The 20,008-nt window shown below is 35.4% G+C and overlaps 1 protein-coding gene across 1 annotated transcript in view; it reads right to left on the reverse strand.

Annotated features, from left to right (window-relative positions):
* LOC142339444 (uncharacterized) overlaps positions 1–20,008 on the reverse strand; it is a 512,010-nt gene that overhangs the window by 9,895 nt on the left and 482,107 nt on the right. Inside the window, exons 4-5 of the mRNA XM_075389481.1 lie at positions 16,083–16,382; positions 4,489–4,914 (exon numbers count right to left, since the gene is read on the reverse strand). Of these exons, the coding sequence (XP_075245596.1) occupies positions 4,489–4,914; positions 16,083–16,382 (726 nt within the window). The remainder of the gene's footprint in view (positions 1–4,488; positions 4,915–16,082; positions 16,383–20,008) is intronic.

A 20,008-nucleotide genomic window follows, 5' to 3' on the forward strand; every position in this document is an offset into this window, starting at 1 on the left:
GAAAGCTTCACTCGACTTTGCGACTAACGTCGGACAAATTGCTCTCAAACGATCGGCGTCGGCCGTAGCCAGCTGTGGCTTAGGGATTTAGGGATGCTATCATCAGGGGCGGGTGAGCGCAGCGGGGGGAGGGAGGCAGGGTTGGGAAGGATGGACAAGAACTAAAGGTCCAAATCTCCAGGTGTAGAGGAAGGAGGGTGGAGGGGTGTCTGCGGGGTCAAACTTTTAAGATTAAGATACGCGCTTCACACCATGAAATGGGCTCCTCAGAACAGTTTCGGTAAATCCCATGCTTAGAGACTAGGGAAGCATAAAGCTCTAAGAGAGCAGCTCAGTCATTTAACGCCCTCCGGGTTTTACCTGTTTATCTCGTTGAGGACGAAAACTAAATTAGGTCGGACGAAAAATTGGTCAAGCGAAAAATTGCAGAAAGACCACAGGACTAATATATGCAGAAAGACCACAGGACCAATATAATTGCCATGAACTTCGTTTGAAAACAAGGATCTGTTCCGTTTGTGCCCCCCGCTTAGAGGGTGCATATCATTTGCACCCCCGACGCAGCACGTATCATATTTTTACTATGATTTACTAAGGGAGGAGCGCAAACGGAGAAGATACTAGAGCAATTAAGAAAGGATCTGGTTTTCACGTTCACATTTAAAAAGTTGCACATTAATGATGTGTTTGCTTAGTCTAGATAATTCTCGGGTGCTTGTGAGATTACTGAAAAAAAGCCATCTTTGACTAGCTGATGTTGACAAAGAAACACGAAGCAAAAAAAAAATTAGGAAAAATTGACAACCTGATTTTCTTAAGTGTTAAAAAGCGTTGTAATTTTAAATCCATCCTCAGAGTTATAATATTGGATAAATAGGCTGATATCAATAATTGGGTTAACATTTGCCTTAACAATTCGAGGGAGAAAAATGGTATTAAGCTGTGAATTCGAGACAAATTTCTTTTTCATGTGTAATTAGGATAGAGATTGGGGTAACCTGCAATTCACCATTGCGCATTATCTGAATTTACATTTAGATAACACGTAAGCCTAAACACAAACTTGAAGTGGATTGATCGATGGCACAAGAATTGTTTTCCAAATAGATCACGTTACAGTAATATTCTGTCAAAAACCATTTTTTACTAAGGAAAACTACGAGGGCTAGCTTATTTTTGACGTTCAGTATGTAATCCAAAACTGAAAAGGAATCATTGACCTAAGGAGAATAAATACCACGTCAACATACGAACATTAAAGGTTAAATTGATCTTAAAAACAGAAAATTTTTTCCCAATATTAGAAAAAGTTGTTTCTAATCCAAAAAATAGCAATTTCTAGCTTCTAGCAAGAAGCAACCAAACAACAACTGCAGCCCAAGAAACAATTTTTGGACTATCCCGAATCAAACAGTCAACATGAACCAAAATTTTCTTAAAAAACGGATAAGATACACTATGAATATTTCTCACGGAAGGTATTCCCCAAAGCTCTCATCAGAAACGCTGTAGAACAAAAGATTCGGCAACTAACAGAACTCTTCGTTAGCTCTTTACGCTCAAAGAAAAAAATCTCAAAAATCCCGAAATGTTGGAAAACTTACAACTAAATTATATCAAATTTTGATACCAATGTGCCCAAAGCCAACTCTTCATTTACGCAAGTTAAAAATAATTCCGAGGTTAATTAAAACAGCCTGAAACAGAACAGAAGGTCAAAACAAAAATATAAATGCCAACTACTCACAAGCCCTTGGTTCTCATATATTTTGGTTCCAATAAACCATCTGCAAGCTCAGCAAAAATTTAGAACTTAGAAACAAAAATTTTTGAAACTTTTAAAATGTTTTTTTTTAAGTGAAATTACATTACAAGCAGCTCGAAAAAACATGCCAATTCATAGAACGCAAAAACGGACAAAAGCAATGAATAACAGCCCGCTTTACTTTATTGTCAAAAACTCGCCTCATCTTAAACGCATGCCTTCCCAGGAACATCAGTACACACTGCAAACCTTAGGCACGACACTCGGATTTTACCAGTTTATCGCGTTTCAAAAGCTCAGGGCTATCAGAAATTTGGATATTTTTATAAAAGAAAAAAGACATCTTAGAAAAAGACAGAATCACTTCGACGGACGGCCGCTATTTAAAAGAGACTGACGTTTTTTTTTAATTCACTGATCCGATCTTACCAAACTCAATTGCATTCGTCTAAGTATTTCCCGAGAAAAACCTTCAATTGAGTATGATATAGTCGTTTGACAAAAACACGTCAAATTAAAATGCGCGAAACTCATTTAGGGATATAGGAAAGTCATGTGTCACTAAATTGCACAAATGCACACATGCACGCCAACCCCACCCCACACCACCCACGCCGACACAAAGCTGATTTGCAGTCAGCATGACGTCACATGCATACAGAATTTAGACCATAACAAGGAGGCTCGGTAATGTGCGTACGCACATAATGTTCCGACCCCGCTCATCCACAGTCTTGACTCAATAATTGGCTACCACATGATGAAGAGATAGAAAACTTTCGAAAACATTCACATCGTTCAATAAACAACCAATGAATAACGATAATGCAGCGCTAGAGGGCCGATGAAAGTTGATAATAGGAATATCAGAAAGGACAACAATAAAAATCAAACAACAAACATTATTTACGACCAAAACTCGATGTCTGTAATAAAAAAAATCAACAATATCAAACTCGCATCAGATAAAAGCCAAAACGAAACAATTTAACCTATACTTTATTAGAAAAGATAAGAGACCTGTCCCCAATAAGACTGGTTAACAGTTCGAAAAAAAAGCAAATAGGCGCGGAGTTCAAAAATACTTTTCCATTTTTGAAAACAATATATTTCACAGTTATTAATGTCAATAGATATCAACTGAAATCACTAAAATGATCATTTATATCAACATATGACGCAATTGAGATATGTGATTATCCAATGTTTGATTGCACAAAATCTCAAAGCCAATGGGATTAACGATTGTTGTTACAATTCAAAAAGAAACCAAAAAAACATTGAAACGTACAATTATATAAAAATCTAACATTTTATGAAATCTCGTAGTAACAGCAGTAACAAAGCTGAAAAACAAATGTTTGAAGCCAAAACAGTTGCAAAGATTAAATTATAGCTCACTGGAAACGGGTTGCGACCTGTGTTTAAAGAGACAGCTACAAATCGACCGAAAAATAATTTAAAAAAGACAAAGCTCAAAAACCCAATTTTATTTTCGAGTTTATATCGAGTTTAAACTTGCAAAAAATTGGCAAAATTAAAATTCCAGAAGACTCATAAAGTCAGCGGGAGTACATATAGCTCTTTTTGAGCTCAAGAAGAATATCGCCGCAGTTTTAAGTGTCTACTTCCAGCAAATTGTTAGCAAGTGTGCTAAAAAGCCATTTTTTCGACAAAAAAAGTCAATTTTGAAAAAAGTCAAATTCGACGAAAAAAGTCAAATTCTAAACAAAAACTCGGATCGAACAATTCAGCAACCCTACTCAACCTTTAGAGATAAAATCAATAACACTAGAGTTAACAATTTTAACCATATTTTACCAAAATTGACGGAAATTTGGTCAAAATTGACAAAAATTTGGTCAAAATGTGAATAAAAACAGCTGAATTACGTCTAATATTCACAAAACTTAAACCTCGATAACTCCCTATAAGAAGCGAAAATTGAAAAATCCTTTTAATTCCATATTCTACGGTGGACGGGCTTTCTAAACATACCACTCACAACTCTCTACGATTATTATATCGATCGGCCAAAAGTGTATGCACATAAAAACCATTTGAGTATATAGTTCCTCCTCCTCCCCCCCTCAAGAGGGATTGGAACAACAAAAATAAATGAAAGACCATTTTGAAGCTATTTGTTAAAATTACCAATGAAATGCTGATTTCACGAGAGCATGAAGAATGTTGCAACAAAAATGTTGACAAATAAAGAAAGTGAAGGGAAAATAATACGTTGGCTCAGGAATTACAACTTTTAAGAATTAAGTACAACACCTGAATAACAGTAACAACATTCAGTGTTTAAACCGTCAACTAGATTCCATTGTCTTTGAAAAAAATATGTTAAGAACAATCTAATAAAAAATAATAAAAAAACTTCTGGAGCAATTAAGCTTTTTAAATATGCAGGAAAAACTTCGCACCGTAAAATCAATCGTTTTTTGGTCCCTCTAGTTTTTCGCCGTGGTTAAAAAATTACTTCAGTTTGACTCCCAAATTGATGACACAGCGACACAATTAATTACAATTCAAATTCTTTGAAAGTTTTTATTTTAATGTTTCGGTTCGACAAACAACTTTCATTTGGCAATTAAATACATCGACTATGTTATTTTGATAGCAAAACAGAATAAAAGCAAAAAGTTTGTTTTCATTTGAGCCCCTATATTTTTAAGTACTATCATGTCGCTTGCAATTTCAAATACGAATTTACTAACTTTGTTCAGCTGATGAGATGACTCGAGCGCTGTGTTGACAATTGAATCCAAAACATCATAAAAGAAAAAATCGAAGTACCCTCTCGGTTCAGTAATGAGAAAGGGAACACATTTCACTAACAGCTGCAGCGTCAATTTGTGTGTTTTTGTCCCAACACTCGCAAAATGGCCTTTCGTATCTTTCACAACAACTTCTAGAAACTCAATTTGACGTTCCTTCGACACCGATTTCTCGAAAACAACGGATAGAAGGGTATCGAAAAAATCATAGCAAGCTTTTAACACAAGTTCATTTCCGTGAGTTGTTAGTTCTGATAGCATTCCGAACCACATTTGCTGAGAATATTCACTGAACTTTATGTCATCTTGTTGAAGTAGATAACAGCTGCTGCAGTGACCGAGAGCTTCAAGTGCGTCGACTTTGCACTGAAAAGAACGTAAGAAATAATTAGTGTTCCCTGTTATGGCACCAATAAAAATTTCCATAATTTTTTTTGGAGTTCTGATTGGTTTTACTTCTGAAACTCAGAAACTGATTATCTGCTGTTTTTCTGTAATTGATCGCAAAGACCACGTCAAACATTTCCCGATAGTGCATATAGTTTATTTTATACCCCACTCACTAATGAAGTTCTGATGATTTAATTGGCTGTACCTCTGAGCTTACACAAAAGATAAAGCGACTAAAGTCGGACAGGCGGGGCACTTTAACTCAAGGGTTGTGGTTTAGATGATTTTCTGTTTATGAGTGCAAATATATCCGCAGAAGCTTCACCACCCTATACTACAATCGCTTTTATTCAAGCGACAAACTTTATTTCGGAGTGAGAGCGATTGAGATCATTCAAAAATGAAGAGAAGTGGGAAAAATCACTCGAGAAGTCTAGGAAAGTTCTAGAAGAAAAGCACAAAATGGTCCAGCGAAAACTTTGCAAATAAAACGCAGCCGGTAGAATATCGGAAACGACATCCAAGAGTTGTGCAAGGAAAACTCTAGACTAACCCTAACTATTTCAGAAACATCAAAAAGACAAAAACAAAACAATATATAGTCAGAAACAACAATTTTTAGTTAGGAAAATCCGTGTAGGTGGAGGGGGTTAGTAGGTGGCGGGGAATAGGTAGGAGGTGCGTGGGGGTAGGTAGGTGTAGAGTAGGAGGGGGAGGTAGGTTGCTGATGGTAGGTATTGGTAAGGTCAAAGGGGCCGGGAGTAGGCAGGGGAGTAATACCTAAATCAAAAATATCAAAGAAAAAGCCGGTGTTCGACCTAAAACGGAAATTAAAGCCAAAGGAAAACAAACGGCAAAATTGCAGGAAAATAGCCGCCATTGACGCGTTTGAAGCACATCGGGATTGAAACAGAAAGACATAACTACCAAATTGCCAGAAAATAACCTCTATAGCTTCATAGATCTGCCGTCAAAACGATAATAAGAAGCACAGCTAACACAAAAAATTGCTTCTTAAGTGCTGAGATTTATTATTTAATAGAATTATACTTTGATTAAGAATGTATAACTTATACCTGATTCTATTAGCTGCTCTCAAATAAATTTCAAATTGAGTGACACGGATAAATTTGACCTTATATCTTGAAGTAAATTGAAGACAAATCGAAATCAAAAAGAGAAAGTCATTTTTGAGACTGCCGTGTAATCAAAAACTTTATCACGTATATGAACAAAAAATTCACTCCAATAAAAATGAAAAAGACCTCACGCAAGCAAATCAGTTGAAATGGCATGAAAGAATGAAAAAAGCAGATCTGAAGTGGTTGTGACGTCACATGGTCGTAACAAAGATCTTGACAAAATAAAAAAACCAAGAGAAGGCCAATAATAGCCTCTGTTATTGTTTTGCGACCATAAAAAGAAAAGAAAGGAACAGAACAAATTTTTAGTGCCAAAAATTGTTCTTAATTTGCGTGCAATTTCAGTTAGGTTCTAAAACTACACATAATTCAGCTTCAAAAATGAAAGCTATTAAGCTTAATAATAATGTCAGCCAGCAATCACTCTAATGAACATTAATAGCCTAATGCACTATGACTTAATGAACGGACTTTGTCGGTTTATCCCGTTTTGTTTGCATTGGCTATTTTGAAATGAACCGTATACACAATACTGCGCAACTCAATGCGTGAAAAAAATTGGAATTTATTTAGTTGAAAGAGTGGGTGAGGTAAATCAATAGTCAAGCGTGAAAATTGACTTGTGAAACGTGATCACAAGGAAGAGCATATTAAAAAGGAGAAAACTCCTAAACAATAGCGTTTGAGAGGCTGATGGCTGCCATTAATTAATTACCTAATAGAGCTAGTGTTTTGAACGAACGCAGCCGTAGCTATTAGAGTATGGGTTAGTTTGTTGGGTGGAGATTGGTAGGTGAGAGGGGTGAGGGGCAGTTAAGGAATGAAGGAGGGAAATGTATGTGAAGGGGGAGGTAGTCATACGCGAGGTGGTGGTGTGGTAGCTAGGTAGTTGGGGGAAGGGTAGGGAGGTGGGCGGAGGGGAAGGTAGGTTGGGTTAATGTTTGTTGTACTTTGGATTGGGAATAGGGACTGCTAGATTGGGAATAAAGTTCCCATAATGACCTTTTGACATAAAACGTTACCAGTAGCGCTTATTTACTAAGTATTAGTAACTAAGCTACTGTTGAACTCCAAAGTTCGCAGACAGAATTCAACAAAAGTCAAGGTTTGGAAACGAAGGTCAAAGTTCCAGTCATGAACAAACTTGCTTCAGCTAAAAAACCTGCAGAATACCAACACTCCTCAGCGAGTCGTAAAAGCTTGTAGAAGATCACCGATCTACTTCGAGTTGTAAAAAAACACACATTTACAATGATTCAAACTACGTTCGAGAGCAACTAAAAAATAAACATAGCTGCCAGAATTGCCAGAAAAAAGCCTCAAAAGGTTCATAGATCTGCCGTCTCAAAACCATAATAAGAAGCAGAGCAAAAACAGAAAATTGCTTCTAAAGTACTGAGATTTATTATTTAATAGAATTATATTTTGATTAAGAATTTATAATTATAGCTGAGTCTATTAGCTGCTCTCAAATAACTTTCAAATTGAGTGACACGGATACAATTGACCTTATATCTTTGAAGTAAATTGAAGACAAATCAAAATCAAACAGAGAAAGTCATTTTTGAGACGGCCGTGTAATCAAAAACTTTATCACGTATATGAACAAAAAATTCACTCCAATAAAAATGAAAAAGACCTCACGCAAGCAAATCAGTTGAAATGGCATGAAAGAATGAACAAAGCAGATCTGAAGTGGTTGTGACATCATATGGTCGTAACAAAGATCTTGACAGAGTAAAAAACCAAGAGAAGGCCAATAATAGCCTCTGTTATCGTTTTGCGACGAAAAAAAAAGAAAGGAACAGAACAATTTTTGAGTGCCAAAAATTGTTCTAAATTTGCGTGCAATTTGAGTTAGGTTCTAAAACTACACATAATTCAAAAATGAAAGCTATTAAGCTTAATAATAATGTCAGCCAGCAATCACTAATGAACATTAATAGCCTAATGCACTATGACTTAATGAACCGACTTTGTCGGTTTATCCCGTTTTGTTTGCACTGACTATTTTGAAATGAACCGTATACACTATACTGCGCAACTCAATGCGTGAAAAAAATTGGAATTTATTCAGTTGAAAGAGTGGGTGAGGTAAATCAATACTCAAGCGTGAAAATTGACTTGTGAAACGTGATCACAAGGTAGAGCATATTAAAAAGGAGAAAACTCCTAAACAATAGCGTTTGAGAGGCTGACGGCTGCCATTAATTAATTACCTAATAGAGCTAGTGTTTTGAACGAACGCAGCCGTAGTTATTAGAGTATGGGTGATTTTGTTGGGTGGAGATTGGTAGGTGAGAGGGGCAATTAAGCAATGAAGGAGGGAAATGCATGTGGAGGGGGAGGTAGTTATACGCGAGGTGGGGGCGTGGTAGCTAGGTAGTTGGGGGAGGGGTGGAGAGGTGGGCGGAGGGGAAGGTAGGTTAGGTTAATGTTTGATGTATTTTGGATTGGGAAGAGGGACTGCTAGATTGGGAATAAAAGTTCTCATAATGACCTTTTGACATAAAACGTTACCAGTAGCGCTTATTTACTAAGTATTAGTAACTAAGCTACTGTTGAACTCCAAAGTTCGCAGACAGAATTCAACAAAAGTCAAGGTTTGGAAACGAAGGTCAAAGTTCCAGTCATGAACAAACTTGCTTCAGCTAAAAAACCTGCAGAATACCAACAATCCTCAGCGAGTCGTAAAAGCTTGTAGAAGATCACCAATCTACTTCGAGTTGCAAAAACACACACACATTTACAATGATTCAAACTTCGTTCGAGAGCAACTAAAAAATAAACATAGCTGCCAGATTGCCAGAAAAAAGCCTCAAAAGGTTCATAGATCTGCCGTCTCAAAACCATAATAAGAAGCAAAGCAAAAACAGAAAATTGCATCTTAAGTACTGAGATTTATTATTTAATAGAATTATATTTTGATTAAGAATTTACAATTATAGCTGAGTCTATTAGCTGCTCTCAAGTAACTTTCAAATTGAGTGACACGGATACAATTGAACTTATATCTTTGAAGTAAATTGAAGACAAATCAAAATCAAACAGAGAAAGTCATTTTTGAGACTGCCGTGTAATCAAAAACTTTATCACGTACATGAACAAAAAAACCTAAAACGGCAATTAAAGCAAAAGGAAAACAAACGGCAAAATTGCAGGAAAATAGCCGCCATTGACGCGTTTGAAGCACATTGGGATTGAAACAGAAAAACATAGCTGCCAGATTGCCAGAAAATAACCTCAATAGCTTCATAGATCTGCCGTCTCAAAACGATAATAAGAAGCACATCTAACACAAAAAATTGCTTCTGAAGTGCTGAGATTTATTATTTAATAGAATTATACTTTGATAAAGAATTTATAATTATAGCGGAGTCTATTAGCTGCTCTCAAATAACTTTCAAATTGAGTGACACGGATAAATTTGACCTTATATCTTTGAAGTAAATTGAAGACAAATCAAATCAAAAAGAGTCATTTTTGAGACTGCCGTGTAATCAAAAACTTTATCACGTATATGAACAAAAAATTCACTCCAATAAAAATGAAAAAGACCTCAAGCAAGCAAATCAGTTGAAATGGCATGAAAGAATGAACAAGGCAGATCTGAAGTGGTTGTGACGTCATATGGTCGTAACAAAGATCTTGACAAAATAAAAAACCAAGAGAAGGCCAAAAATAGCCTCTGTTATCGTTTTGCGACCATAAAAAGAAAAGAAAGAAACAGAACAATTTTTTAGTGCCAAAAATTGTTCTAAATTTGCGTGCAATTAATTTCAGTTAGGTTCTAAAACTACACATAATTCAGCTTCAAAAATGAAAGCTATTAAGCTTAATAATAATGTCAGCCAGCAATCAGTCTAATGAACATTAATAGCCTAATGCACTATGACATAATGAACGGATCTTGTCGGTTTATCCCGTTTTGTTTGCATTGGCTATTTTGAAATGAACCGTATACACTATACTGCGCAACTCAATGCGTGAAAAAATTTGGAATTTATTCAGTTGAAAGAGTGGGTGAGCTAAATCAATAGTCAAACGTGAAAATTGACTTGTGAAACCTGATCACAAGGTAAAACATATTAAAAAGGAGAAAACTCCTAAACAATAGCGTTTGAGAGGCTGACGGCTGCCATTAATCAATTACCTAATAGAGCTAGTGTTTTGAACGAACGCAGCCGTAGCTATTAGAGTATGGGTGAGTTTGTTGGGTGGAGATTGGTAGGTGAGAGGGGTGAGGGGCAATTAAGCAATGAAGGAGGGAAATATATGTGAAGGGGGAGGTAGTTATACGCGAGGTGGGGGTGTGGTAGCTAGGTAGTTGGGGGAGGGGTAGGGAGGTGGGCGGAGGGGAAGGTAGGTTGGGTTAATGTTTGTTGTATTTTGGATTGGGAAGAGGGACTGCTAGATTGGGAATAAAAGTTCTCATAAAGACCTTTTGACATTAAACGTTACCAATAGCGCTTATTTACTAAGTATTAGTAACTAAGCTACTGTTGAACTCCAAAGTTCTCAGACAGAATTCAACAAAAGTCAAGGTTTGGAAACGAAGGTCAAAATTCCAGTCATGAACAAACTTGCTTCAGCTAAAAAACCTGCAGAATAACAACACTCCTCAGCGAGTCGTAAAAGCTTGTAGAAGATCACCAATCTACTTCGAGTTGTAAAAACTCACACACATTTACAATGATTCAAACTTCGTTCGAGAGCAACTAAAAAATAAACATAGCTGCCAGATTGCCAGAAAAAAGCCTCAAAAGTTTCATAGATCTGCCGTCTCAAAACCATAATAAGAAGCAGAGCAAAAACAGAAAATTGCATCTTAAGTACTGAGATTTATTATTTAATAGAATTATAATTTGATTAAGATTTTATAATTATAGCGGAGTCTATTAGCTGCTCTCAAATAACTTTCAAATTGAGTGACACGGAAAAAAATTGACCTTATATCTTTGAAGTAAATTGAAGACAAATCAAAATCAAAAAGAAAGTCATTTCTGAGACTGCCGTGTAATCAAAAACTTTATCACGTATATGAACAAAAAATTCCCTCCAATAAAAATGAAAAACGACCTCACGCACGCAATGCAGTTGAAATGGCATGAAAGAATGAACAAAGCAGATCTGAAGTGGTTGTGACGTCATATGGTCGTAACAAGGATCTTGACAAAATGAAAAACCAAGAGAAGGCCAATAATAGCCTCTGTTATCGTTTTGCAACCATAAGAAAAAAGAAAGAAACAGAACAAATTTTTAGTGCCAAAAATTGTTCTAAATTTGCGTGCAATTTCAGTTAGGTTCTAAAACTACACATAATTCAGCTTCAAAAATGAAAGCTATTAAGCTTAATAAAAATGTCAGCCAGCAATCACTAATGAACATTAATAGCCTAATGCACTATGACTTAATGAACGGACTTTGTCGGTTTATCCCGTTTTGTTTGCATTGGCTATTTTGAAATGAACCGTATACACTATACTGCGCACCTCAATGCGTGAAAAAATTTGGAATTTATTCAGTTGAAAGAGTGGGTGAGGTGAATCAATAGTCAAGCGTGAAAATTGACTTGTGAAACGTGATCACAAGGTAAAGCATATTAAAAAGGAGAAAACTCCTAAACAATAGCGTTTGAGAGGCTGACGGCTGCCATTAATCAATTACCTAATAGAGCTAGTGTTTTGAACGAACGCAGCCGTAGCTATTAGAGTATGGGTGAGTTTGTTGGGTGGAGATTGGTAGGTGAGAGGGGTGAGCGGCAATTAAGCAATGAAGGAGGGAAATGTATGTGAAGGGGGAGGTAGTTATAACCGAGGCGGGGGTGTGGAAGCTAGGTAGTTGGGGGAGGGGTAGTGAGGTGAGCGGAGGGGAAGGTAGGTTGGGTTAATGTTTGTTGTATTTTAGATTGGGAAGAAGGAATGCTAGATTGGGAATAAAAGTTCTCATAAAGACCTTTTGACATTAAACGTTACCAATAGCGCTTATTTACTAAGTATTAGTAACTAAGCTACTGTTGAACTCCAAAGTTCTCAGACAGAATTCAACAAAAGTCAATGTTTGGAAACGAAAGTCAAAGTTCCAGTCATGAACAAACTTGCTTCAGCTAAAAAACCCGCAGAATACCAAACCTCCTCTTCGAGTCGTAAAAGCTTGTAGAATATCACCATTCTACTTCGAGTTGCAAAAAGACACACACACTCACAAGGATTCAAACTTTGTTCGAGAGCAACTAGAAACTAAACATAGCTGGTAAATCGCCAGAAAATAGCCGCAATAGCTTCGTAGATCTGCAATCTCAAAAAGATAGTAAAAAGGACGACAGAAATTTATCATCAATTGCTCAGATGTTATTTCATTATGAATCTGTTTAACTTATTGCTGCTTCTATTAGCTGCTCCTAAATAACCTTCAATTAGAGTAACACACACTCAGTTGCGCTTATCTTTTTGTATAGATTTAAGAAATTCAATTACACAGAGTGAGGATGTCATTTTTGCGAGTGAGTTAAAGTCACGTTTGACCAAAAATTTAATCACACGAATGAACAAAAAAATTAGCTCCTTTAAGAGCGAAAAATGACGACACGGACGCAATTCAATTAAATTTGAATGAACGAATGAACAAAAAGCAGAGTTGAAGTGGTTATGACGTCATATGGTCGAAACAAAAATCTTGACGAAAAAAATCATATCCAGAAGAGCCCTGGAAAAGACTTAAGAGTCGTCTCTCTGGAAAAAATACTTTTAAAACTAACTGGTCCTTACTATAGTGACCACTACTAATACTAAAAAAGGTCAACAATTGACAAATAGCCCTTAAAAACCAACACAACTAGAAAAAAATGAAAAAGTCCATTACTACTATATTTAATACCAGCGAAAATTACTACAAAAATTCTTTAGCGGAATTGGAAACATCAAACTGTGGAAGCAGCTTAGTGCAAGCTATGCTAAGCTGTCAAAATTTGCTATTCGAAAAATTTAAAAACTGCAAGAAAAAATTGTTAAAACTTATCAACTTCCGTTATTTTTCTCACTAAAAACACTGATTTATACCATAAAAATTGCAATCATTTTAAAACTAAATAAACATTATGCAGTAGTTATTGTTCTAAATCCCAATCAACCCGATGATAAAACTAATTAATGACCCAAAAATTTAGCAATTCAGAAATAAATTATGAAAGACATTAGAAAGATCAATACTCAAAAGCAAAAGTCTTATAATACCAAAAAATAGCCCTATGAATAATGCCAGAAGAAAACTGTCAACCATTTTCAACAGTGAATTTAGCAAAAACTGGGTGCTATAAATTGTACTTAAAAACAAGCTGCAAATATAAATTGAAAAATCAAAACTAAAATTATTAGTTGAAATCAAAACTCTTAAAACTAAAAAGCAGGGCCAATAAAACTAAACCTTAGGAGATTGTTGAAAAGATACATGCCACAGTGTGGAGAATAGAGGCGCTGTAAAACAGATGAAAACTATTTCGCACCTTTTAAAAAAATAGGAAACTCTAATTAAAAATCAAAATGAAAACCATTAAGCAGAAAAAAATGTTTTTTTTTTCATTTTCAAGCAATTGAGTCAAAAAAATTCTGCAAACCCATCTTCCTGTTTCAGTAAAAAACGAAAACAGTTCAAGCGCGAAACAATTTGAAAAAAGGTCAAAAAATTGTCAAAATTTTTAACTTAAAATCATAGGCTTTTTTTACCAAAAACTACTTCAATTACAATTAAAACAAAAAAATCCTTGACCTTGCAGATGAAGAAATTTCCTAAAAGAGTTTTAATAGTAAATAAAAACAAAAGAAACTGACAATGGGACAAAAACGGCCAAAACCGGATTAGTTTTGTAAACTTTTATAAACATAGCTGGCAGACGGAAAATAGCCGCAATAGACGCTTGTTGCTTACCATGAATTGAAAAACTAAAGAAATAAGATTGACAGATTGACCACCAGCTATTTAATAGACCACTAGACTTATTGGGTTAGATTCAGACTGTCATTTTTATGACACATTTGCTCTAAAAGAAAAAAGCCCTAATGGAGCTTTTTCAAAATTAATATTCGATATTAAAACTCAAGACTATTATTCAGCAATCAGGGCATATAAGTTTTGTACTACTTAGATACACACTTTTGACCCTTAATTAGAAATATTCATAAAAATTAAAATTCCATAATTGAGTTCAGAAGTCATTTTTTGAGTGAGGTAAATCACGCAATTGACCTAAAAGCAGAAATGACGTCACGAACACAAATTTTAACTGAAAATCAGTGGAAGTCACTGAAGTCATTAAAAAATCAATTCCAAGAATTCAGGGTAAGACGAAACAAAAATCTGTTAGACGAAACAAAAAAACATAGCAGGACAAGTCCTGACGTACAATTCAAAAAATATTCATTGACTGAACAAAAAACTAGACCTAGAACGGACTAGGAGTGAATTGGGAAAACCATTTCTAAAAAAAAGAGGCAAAAAATTGAAAAAACCGTAAAAATCAAAGTGAAATTGCCGCATGTGAACAAAAAACCACTAGCGAGAAAGCGAATTTGTGTTCAAACACTGTTTTCTCACTCTACTTTAAAATTAGAGCAAAACAATTTCACGCCGCAAAACAACTCGCTCTTTCGCTCCATTTCCTGTTTCGGCGTGACCAAAATCACCACTCCAATTTGACTTCAAAACTCGTGAAAATGTGTGAACAGATCTTAAGACAGCGCCCCAATACAATTCAAATTCTTTGAATTGTAAAAATTAGGAGCGCAATAATAGCCGCCCGGAATTGCTGACGCGGCTATTAAAAACAAAAAAATCTCACGTCAAAGAGTCACTGAATTGAACATAACCAACTAAACGTCGGAAGAATTGCTCTTGAACGACTAGTGGGAGCTCTTATCAATTGCAGCCTGCTTCAGTCGGAGGGGAGCCTAAATGGGACTAAGAAGTTCTATAGTGGGCTTCACATTAGAGGTTAACATATACTACTATTAAGATTTAAAGTAAAAAAAATGACACCAGTTTCGGCGCACTTTTCATTTGACTGTTAGTATTAAAATGCCACCAATTGAGTTCAGCTGCTTGAAATTGTGTTGAGAGAACTTTAGATCACGCGAAATGCAAAAAGTCAAGGGCGTAAAAGTCACTCGAAAAGTCAAAATTGCCAAGCGAAAATTTTGCATAAAAAAAGACACACACTTTTACAGTAATTGCTATGAACTACGTTCAAGAGCAATTAATAAATTACCAAAAGGACGTTGCCATATTTACTGAGCGGGTAGAAAAAAATTCGCTCAAAGCTCCAAAAATAAAGAAATAGATTGAAAAAAGCCAAAAATTGACTAAAAATTGAGAAACATGTGCCAATTTTGCGCGTGAAACGCATTATTAGGCGCCCAAAATCATTGTGGTATCAATGTCAGAGGGTTACATATTCATGCAGCATCGATAAATCAAGCGTGATCAAATAACGTCTCTCGCTCAGAAACAATCAGTTCACATGGCAATTTTATTCACTTTCGCTTTTAGGTCAAAACGCCATTTGAACAAATAGTACTTCCTGTCAAAAAAAAACCTCAAGAAAACCAATACTCCTCTTCGAGTCGTTAAAAAACCAAGAGAAGGCCAATAATAGCCCCAGCTATCGCTGTGTGGCTATTAAACATCTAGCCATTTTGCCCGTATTTAAAAGGAAACACTATGTCAGATATTCGGCAGTTTGATTCACAGTCATTGGTGGGTATAGAAGCAATAAATACAGCTGTATAAGGCCAAAACTTAAACAACCGACTACAGTCGAATGAATTGCTCTCGAACAATAACGAGGGGTTTTGCCCGAAAGGGCACGCAACTACAACAAATTTTGTTCGAGAGCAATAAATTACTTTTAAACTTTGACCCAACAAAAACTAACCTTTGTATATCTTACACCTTCATATCTTACACATCTTTAGCAAAATAAATCTTACACATCGAACGCTACCACGGTACCTGAATGACTTCAGCCGATAGTTTATCCAACAAATATGGAACTGCATGGTCCGCAAACAATCTCGTAGCTGAAAAGCATTTCAGAAGGGCTGACTTAAGGTCGTTTCTTGTTACTCCCACACTCCTCTCGTCATTCTGATCTGATTGGTCAGCGAACTCGATAGGAAAGTAGCAGGAGAAAACTTCGAATAGCTCCTCGCTTAGTACATACAGATTGGACTGCAATTTGGGCCAGGTAGCGATAAGTTGTACCAAATGAAACGTATGCAGTAAGTTCCTCGGATCTTTTTCGCCGTCTATCTAGATAGAAAGCAAAACGAGAATTAAAGGAACATAGCAGTCAGATTGCCGAATAACAGCCGCAATATAGACAGTTGAGACTCCCTAGTTAAAAACAATCACCACGATCAAAGACAAAAAATTGAAAAAGATTGAGTTCAATTTTTACGCTTATTTGCAGATCAAATTTCAAACACTAATGTTTATAAGCAATATGATAAGCCTTTAATTATCTTGTCTGGATGACCTCTACTAATTTTCAATTACAGTTTAAAATCTCAATTTAGATTTCACGAGAGTGCAAACACAGTTGCAGAGCTATAGAAGTCACCTCAAAAAGTCGCACTTTGACTTCTTGGAGCGTGATCAAATGGTGTGACAAAAACAGGGAAAACATCGAATTAAAAACTATAGCAGGGCAAGTCCTAAAGTACAATCCAAAGAATTGAATAACCTAAAAATCTAACCATCAGCAATTGTTTAGCTTTTTTGATAATTAAGCATATGACCCAATTATACATGAAAATAATGCGATGTACTTAGTGGAAAGACTTTTAAAAATAAAGAATACGTATTTTCAAAAACTAGGGGTGTCAAAATTACGAAAATCAATAACAACAAGACAAAAACACTAACACCTATGGATCCTAAGAAAGCAAGCATACACAAAACGGGCGGAAAACAAGGAAAACCAATGGGATAACAAGTTAAAAGTACAGCAAAAAAAAACAGAAAGAGAAATCCCACAAAATGTGGAATTTTTTGAAAACAATGATATCAAAATGATCAAAAGACCATTAAAATATTGAATTCTTCGACTACATCATACTATTCAACATTGCGAAAACATTCAAAATCTTTTTTAATACTTTCACCGAGATGAAAAAGATACAACAACTGAAAAACCAAATTCAAAATTAATCCTACTTCAAAATTAATTTTACTGATTATTTTTTTAAAAATAGTATCCAAGTAAAAAAGATCGGCCAAAAAGAAAAAAGTAAATGTACCTAAGAAAAATTTTAAAATGAACAAATTTTAATTAAACAAATAAAAAAATCAAGAGATATCGGCTGGCTACATTCAATACCTTTACGTAATGTCTATTAGACAACCAACTGGATCATTAATTGAAGAGATTCAGCGCCAAGACCACAAAAACAACAGCACGGTAAAACTCTCACTAATATTCAAACATAGCCAACAGGTTGCCGGAGAATAGCCGCCGTTGACGCGCTTGATGCACATCGGGATTGAAACAGAAAAAAAAACATAGCCGGCAGATTGCCGGAAAATAGCCGCGATAGACGCTTGTGGCCTACCATGAATTGAAACAACTAAAGAAATAAGATTGACAGATCGACCACCAGCTTTTTAATAGACCAAGACTTATTGGGTTAGATTCGGACTGTCATTTTCATGAGACACATTTGCTCTAAAAAGAAAAAACCCTAATGGAGCCTTTTCAAAATTAATATTCGATATTAAAACTGGGCATCAGGAATTAGGGCATACAGTTTTGGCACTACTTAAGTGCACAATATTGAGCTTTAATTAGTAAATGTTCACAAAATTTAAAGTTCAGAAGTGAGGTAAGTCACGCAATTGACCTAAAAGCAGAAATGACGTCAAACACAAATTTTAACTGCAAAGCAGTAGAAGTCATTGAAAAAGTCAATTCAAAGAAGCCAGGGTAAGAAGATACAAAAATCTTTTAGACAATAAAAAATAGGAGCGCAATAATAGCCACCTGGAATTGCTGAGGCGGCTATTAACAAAGAAGAGATAAATTGACCAAATTTTTTATTTTTTTTCAGTGTCAAAAAGTGTTCTAATTTGACGTGGTTTCGGTTGGATTCTAAAACTATACATAATTCAGGTTCTAAATTGAAAGCTAATAGGCTTAATACCAATGTCAGCTGGCAAACATTCTAATGAACTTTGATAACCTAATTCTCAAGGACTTAATGACCTGGATTTATCGGTTTATCTCCTCTTTTGATTTTGCTCTTTTGACCTTGACTGTATTCACTATCTCGCATAATTTATTGAGTGAATGGATTTAAAAGCCATTCACTTGAAACAGTGAGTGAGGTAAGTCAGAAGTCAAAAGTGAAAGTCGTGACTTAGGTAAAACGAAAAACGTGATCAAAAGCTACAGCGAATTAAAAAAAAACATAGCATGACATACAATTCAAAAAATTTTCATTAACTAAACAGAAAAACTAGACCTAGAATGGACTATGAGTGAATTCAGAAAACCATTTTAAAAAAATCAGAACAAAGTAAGAAATAAACAGAAAATCAAAATCTAAATGCCGCATGTGAACAAAAAACCTCTAGCGAGAAATGAAAATTTAATTCAAACAAAAAACTATGCCTAGAATGAGCTGCGAATGGATTGGGAAAAACAGTTACAAAAAAATCCGATCCAAAAAATCGAAAAAACAGTAAAAATCAGAGTGAAAATGCCGCATGTGAACAAAAAACCACTACCGAGAAACCGAATTTTTGTTCAAACACCGTTTTCTAACTCTACTTTAAAATTAGAGCGAAAAAAATTCAAGCCGCAGAACCACTCGCATTTTCGCTCCATTTCCTGTTTCGGCGTGACCAATATCACTACTCCAATTTGACTTCAAAAATCATGAAAATGAGTGAAGATCTTAAAAAAAAGACAGCGCCCCAATACAATTCAAACTCTTTGAATTGTAAAAAGCAGAGCTACTAAATAATAGCCGTTTGAAAGGCTGACGGCGGCTATTAATAAACGCAGAGTGTCATTAGCTATAGGACAAATTGTTTAAAAGCTGAATTATTTCTCATTAGGAAAACAACTGACTGGTCGTTCAATAAACGTATGTAAAAGGACTCAAAAAGACTAAAAAATGTCCTCTTGAGAAAAAGTTGTGTTCAAGTCACAAACACAACTAGCTATAATCTGTAACAAAAATTGAACTCATTCATGCTTTAATAGAATGACAAAGAGCACTTTTTAATGCCACTAAGTGACAAGACAAAAAAACAAATATGGACAAAACTCAAATATTCACTATCATTTCTTAAAAACAAGTAATAAAAACAGTTAGTTATAAGCCTTGACTATTAAATACTTTTCTATGCCTCATAAGAAAGCCGATAACACTTGGAATTAATGTGGCACTCAGAGACGAGAACACAAGAGAACAACACGTGCAAAACTCAAAAATTCACATTTGAAATTAAATAGTGTTAAAGTAAAAAAATCATTAACTTCCGATTGAAAGCTACACAATTGCATCTGTACATCATTCGAAGACATGCGTAAGTTTTATTGGCAGTCGGTGAGAAAAGTCATTGAAGCAAAAGTCTTATAGCCATACATGAAAAAACATAACTGGCAGATTGCCAGAAAAAAGCCGCAATAGCTTCGTAGATCTGCAGTCTCAAAATAATAGCAAAAGGAAACAGAAATAAAAGAAACTTCTTTTTTTAAATTAAATAATGAGGTGTTATATTTTGATTAGGAATCTATTTAACTTACTGCTGCTTCTATTAACTGCCCTCAAATACCCTTCAATTAGAGTGACACGCACTCACATGAGCTTATCGCTTTGAATTGAAGTAAAGAAAAGTCAATTTCAGAGTGGAGACATCATTTTTGAGAT

This window comes from Convolutriloba macropyga, chromosome 5 (genome assembly GCF_964194025.1).
Source record: "Convolutriloba macropyga chromosome 5, txConMacr16.3, whole genome shotgun sequence".
Classification (NCBI taxonomy): domain Eukaryota; kingdom Metazoa; phylum Xenacoelomorpha; order Acoela; family Convolutidae; genus Convolutriloba; species Convolutriloba macropyga.